General features: G+C 47.9%; 1 protein-coding gene across 1 annotated transcript in view; it reads left to right on the top strand.

Annotated features, from left to right (window-relative positions):
• The first annotated feature begins 1,387 nt into the window (after positions 1 to 1,387).
• Positions 1,388 to 5,463, top strand: part of HSBP1L1 (heat shock factor binding protein 1 like 1) — a 5,042-nt gene continuing 966 nt past the window's right edge. Inside the window, exons 1-3 of the mRNA XM_019523995.1 lie at positions 1,388 to 1,582; positions 2,487 to 2,553; positions 3,108 to 3,202. Coding sequence (XP_019379540.1) covers positions 1,538 to 1,582; positions 2,487 to 2,553; positions 3,108 to 3,202 — 207 coding nt within the window. The 5' untranslated portion in view covers positions 1,388 to 1,537. The remainder of the gene's footprint in view (positions 1,583 to 2,486; positions 2,554 to 3,107; positions 3,203 to 5,463) is intronic.

Below are 5,463 nucleotides of genomic sequence, written 5' to 3'. Positions count from 1 at the left end.
TTAGACCAAGATTTTTGCAAAAAAAATTCTTTAATTGCAAGCTTTTGGGTACAAACAACCTTCATCAGGCATCAGAGAAAAGATTGTAAAAGTTCTCCTGGGTAGAAATGAAGTTCATATTTCATAAGATTTCACAGAGGAGTCAGTAAATGGAAAAACTCTCTGGGCATCAGTTCTTAGCTGGTAAGGAGTCTCAGCTCTCCTGTGAGGCTGTGATGATGGTACAAATTACCTTAGACAAAGCAGGAGCAGGATCTCAGGTTTCAGGTGGTCAAAGTTGTTTCCTGCTTGGGCGAATATGAAGATTTAATTGAAAAAATAGGCTAAAATTTGATATCTTCCATGTGTCAGGTATCCAGGTTGTAGCCATATTGGTCTAGAGGAAAAAGGAATCAGGGCTTGTGGGCAGGGGTGATATCTTTTATTAGACCAACAAGATTTTTGCAAAAAAAATGTCTTTAATTGCAAGCTTTCAGGCACAAACACCTTTCTCTGATGCCTGATGAAGGGTGTTTGTCCCTGAAAGCTTGTTGGGCTAATAAAAGATATCACCCCTGCCCACAAGCCCTGATTCCTTTTTCCTTTACACCAGAGGTTCTTAAACTGCAGTCTGCGGACCACCACTGGTCCACGAGCTCCATTCGGGTGGTCTGCGGAAAGGTTGTGGAGCAATCAAGAATATCTGTACTTAAAAGATACGACTACTGATATTAAAATATAAGTTGTGCGCTTTGATTTGTAGAACAAAGAAAAGCTTATTCGGTGGTCTGCCAAGACCACTCAGCAATTTTCAAGTGGTTCGTGGGAAAAAAAAGTTTGAGAACCACTGCTCTAGACCACTACGGCTACAGCCTGGATACTTGAAGTCTCTGGGTTCAATGTGTGTGCATGAACGTCATGTGCCTCCCGAGGCTGGGGGACACAGTGACCACCCGCAGGCGGTGGTGGCGTTGGTGGGGGTGTGGTGGTGGCGAGCAGGGAGGTCCCGCCGGCAGCTGCAGCGGCGTCAGCGACGGGGACAGCGAGGTGGCGAGCGCCGACCAGCGGGGGGGGGGAGGTGGCGAGCAGCGACCACCCACAGGTGCCGCCGACATCATCGGCGGTGGCCAGTCTCGGGGGTGCACACCCTACGAGTACCCAGTGGGGCGGTGAAGAGTGCTAGCATTGCAGGGCACCCTTCTGGAGGTTCTCGCGGCACCCCAGGGGCTGCGTTGGCCTGGCTGAGGATCGCTGCTCTACAGCACGTCCAGCTCGTCCCTCAGGAACATCTCCGCCCTGACTGCTGGCTGTCGGCGCTACCTGCCTCTGTGCGCAGCGCATCTGCCAGCCGGGGCGTCTCCACCCCTCCCAGGGAGTGGCTGGCATCCGAGGTATGTGGCAGCTGGTTGGCGGGGAAGGGGGCTGGCACCAACGGGCCAGAGCTCCCTGCCGCCCTGGCGGGCGGGCTCCTGCCCTGCTTGGGCGCTGAGCGCTTGGCGGCCCGGGAAGGCGGGAGCCGGGCGGAGCGGGGACAGGGCGAGGCCAGGAGCCGGGCAGCATGGCAGAGAGCGACCCGCAGAGCGCCCGCGGCCTCTCGCGCTTCGTGAGTACGGGCCGAGCCCGCCCCGCCGCCGAGCGCTCGGGGACAAGGGCTCCTTGGTCTGTCGCAGTGCGCTGCGCGCCGCCCCCTCCCGCCCTTTGTTGAGCCCCGCGGGGCTGCACCGGCTCCTGCTTAGGGGTAGACCCGGGAGCTGCTCTCCGCTCTGGGCGGCTTGACTTAGCATCGCAGCGTGGGAGTGGTGCCGCAGTGACCTAGGAGGCCTCTGCCTCTTCCCGGCTAGACACGGTTTTTCTGACCCCTCAGCCACGTGTATAGACTGTAGCTCAGTGCTTCCCTGGCCCCTCACTCCCCGCCCCCACCCGCCATGCGCTGATGTTGGACCCCGTTTGGGGTCTCCTCTAGGGTTGGAGTTACACGTTGATTCTTGGGGGAGGGGGGAGGGTCTGCAAAAATATTAGATGGGTTCATTGATTAACAAGTCCACCTAAGTGAAGGAGCAATCTAATCAGAGACCTCCCCCCCAGGTTATGATTTTCAAATTTTAGAGGGTTGTCTCCAAGCTCCTCCTTAATTCACGCCCTGGCCACAACTAACAGGTTGGGACTGGCTGCTATATATGCTTCCCTGTGCTCTTTCTGTTGTCAGCTTCCCACCACGCACTGCTTTCCCAAGGCCTGTGCCCCTGGAACTCTTCAAGAGGAGACTGGACAGTCATCTTGCTGGGGTCACCTGACCCCACCTGTCTTTCTTGCTTGGTGCAGGGGGCTGGACCCGATGATCTTTTGAGGTCCCTTCCAGCCTTGCAATCTATGAATGTGTGAATCTTACCTTTCACCGGGCTCCCATGCAATTATTGCAGTGGCTTTCCTTTTCACAGGATACAAAGCTCAAGTCAAGGGATGGTCTGGATGAGGTATGCTTTCATTAGTCTGTTTTTTTCCTCCAGGCAGAGAACTTGCTAGAGCAGCTGCAGGACAACTTTCAAGCTTTGACTGCAGAGTTATCCCTGAGAAATATCCTTACTGTGACTCCCTGTATTCAGAACTGAATAGGGGGAAATGTGATAGAAGATTGTTTAAATTGTATAAAGAAGCATCATGCCAGGGAGTGGGATGGGGGCTTGGTTATGACTCAGGATCTAGTGGCATTTGTACTTCTGTTTGGTATTCAGAGAGAGATTGAACACAGTTGTGCCTTTTTGGTACATCGGTAGATGCAGCTAGAACTTACCTTATATAATTACCAGGTAGCCTACATTTTCACAGCAATTTATTGAGGCACATTTTGCAAGAGAACAGGTTCTTTAAGGATGAAATATGTTCCAGCTCTACTCGGTAGGTAGACTGTCTGAATCACATTCAGAGCACAGCTCCTTTTCTCTTTATAAGAGTAACGAAGGAGATTGTCCTGCGGTGTCCCTGCCCACTTCAGTTTGCATCAGGTGAGCCAGAAATAGGTATGCTATTGAGGAAGAGGAACTTCACCCAGGGAAACATTTATAGAAGCTAAAACCAGCAAAACTGTATTATGAGTAGCAGGAGCTCTAAAGTTCTCCTTAACTTTTTACTGGATGAAATGGGCGAGCGAATCAGTGACCTGGAAAAGCATGTCACTGACCTAATGGCACAAGCTGGGATAGAAAACACCAGTGGAGACTTGATGGTGAGACAGATTAGTCTGCAAAACCACATTGTGCATAATTGTGCCGTGTAGTTAATAGCATAATAATAATTATGCTTCTACAATACTGGACAGGAGGGTTTTACACTATTGCCCAGGCTATGGAAGCAATATCTATTCTCCACCTCTTGTAACAATGGGCTTGTAAGCTGCTGTTTACAATCCCAACACCTGCAATGGAGGAGAAGGAACAGTCTCTCCCTTTACGCTAATGTCTTTTTTAGATTCAGATCAGTAGGAGTACACTGTTTCTCTAACAGTCCAAATTCCTGGTATAGGTAAGGCTAGTGCAGGTAGTAGAATTTGCTCCTAAACGTCTACACCAACATATTTTTTGTAGAAATTAAGTTGCTGTTATCTTAAAAAAAATAAATGATACGTTACATCTTTCCACTTAGTCTTGACACCTGAAATGACTGTCAGGATGCCAGTTACCTGCTTAAGCAGTTCCTTAAGGGGATTTGCTACATCTACAAGGTATCTGAAAAGAAAGCATCACCTTGTGGATTTCATTTAAATTCTTTATACAAATGTCACTCAAGAATATATATGAACTGAAGAGCTCTTCCAAACAAGACTGCAAATCAAAACTGCTTTTTAGCAGATGAAGAGGATAAAACCTGAAACCATTTTTTGAAGTGTTATGAAGTATAAGCCTCTTCATCTGCTAAAAGGTATTGCCAGGTACAATTACTTATTTCCTAACAGGAAGCAGAAAAGTTAGAAAATAATGTTTCAGTTTAGGACCCCAATATATTCTGAATAAGAGTGTATGTATAGGTTAAGCTAGAATATAGTTTTATCCTTGTGTTCCATCATACACATAGCTCCTGATTTTAATACATTGTCTAATTATGCACCTTTGCCATGTAAATATTGCATTTATTTGGAAAATAAACAGTATTTATTTTGTTTAAGCAGCTTCCAAGGTCACCTTAAAAATCATCATAGTTGGGATTTGAATCATAGAAAATTAGGACTGGAAGGGACCACAGGAAGTTATTTAGTCCAACCCCCTCCTCAAAGCAAGACCATCCCCAACTAGGTCATCCTAGTCAAGGCTTTGTCTAGCCAGATATTTAAAACCTCCAAGGATAGATTCCACAACCTCTCTGGGTAGCCTGCCCCAGTGTTTTACCACCCTGCTATTGAGAGTTTTTCTTAATATCTAGTCTAAATGTCCCTTGCTGCCGCTTGAGACAATTGCTCCTTGTTCTGTCATCTGCCACCACTGAGAACAGCCACCCTCTTTGGAATCTCCCTTCAGGTAGTTAAGGGCTGCTGTTAAATCAGTCTTCTCTTCCATAGACTAAATAAGCCCAGTTCCCTCAGCCTCTCCTCAGAACTCATGCACCTCAAGCCATTTTCACTGCCCTCTGCTGGACTCTCTCCAAGTTGTTGACATCCTTTCTGTAGTGGGGGACACCAGTGCTGAATAGAGAGCAAAAATCACTTCCCTTGATCTCCTGGCAGCACTCCTACTAATGCAGCCCAGTATGCCACTAGCTTTCTTCACAAGGGCACACTGTTGGTTCATATTCAACTTACTGTCCACTGTAACCTTCAGGTCCTTTTCTGCAAAGCTGTTACTTAGCCAGTCAGTCCCCAGCCTGTAGCTATGCGTGGGATTGTTTTATCCTAAGTGCCAGATTTTGCACTTGTCTTCATGAGATTTCTTTTGGTGCAATCCTCCAATTTGCCTAGGTCTCTCTGAATCCTAGCTCTACCCTCTAGTATATCTACTACTCCCCCCCTCCCAGTTTGGTGTCATCTGTAAAGTTGCTGAGAGTGCACCCAATTGATGGAGGGGCCCCAACAGCCCTGCCGCTTGCTGCTGATCAGCTGGGAAGGCAAAAACTATGCTTTTAAATATGCAGCAGTTTTTGCCTCCCAAGCAATCAGCATCAAGTAGCAGGGCTGCTAGGGCCCCTCCACGAATCAGGGGTGTGGCGAAACAAGCAAGATTAAAGGAGCTGCTGCACAGCACACTACTGCCCTGATTTCAGTAGGTCCCTAATTATACATAGTTTTTACTGTATATCAGTAGGTACAAAAGTGCTGGTTAAAAGTGTGTGTATGGAGTACCTATGCTGAAACTTACAACAGTTTCAGAAGAGGTAAAATGCATCAATTCTGAATGAACTAAGTTACTACAGGCACATTTATTTCAAAGTCTGTTTTCAAATTTGCTTATTGCTATATGCTCAGGGAGAGCAGAATCTAGCAGGGGGGTGGGGGGGCAA

Source organism: Gavialis gangeticus, unplaced genomic scaffold, assembly GCF_001723915.1.
Source record: "Gavialis gangeticus isolate Ggan-Ray unplaced genomic scaffold, GavGan_comp1, whole genome shotgun sequence".
NCBI lineage: Eukaryota > Metazoa > Chordata > Crocodylia > Gavialidae > Gavialis > Gavialis gangeticus.
This window is presented reverse-complemented; position numbering and strand designations above follow the sequence as displayed.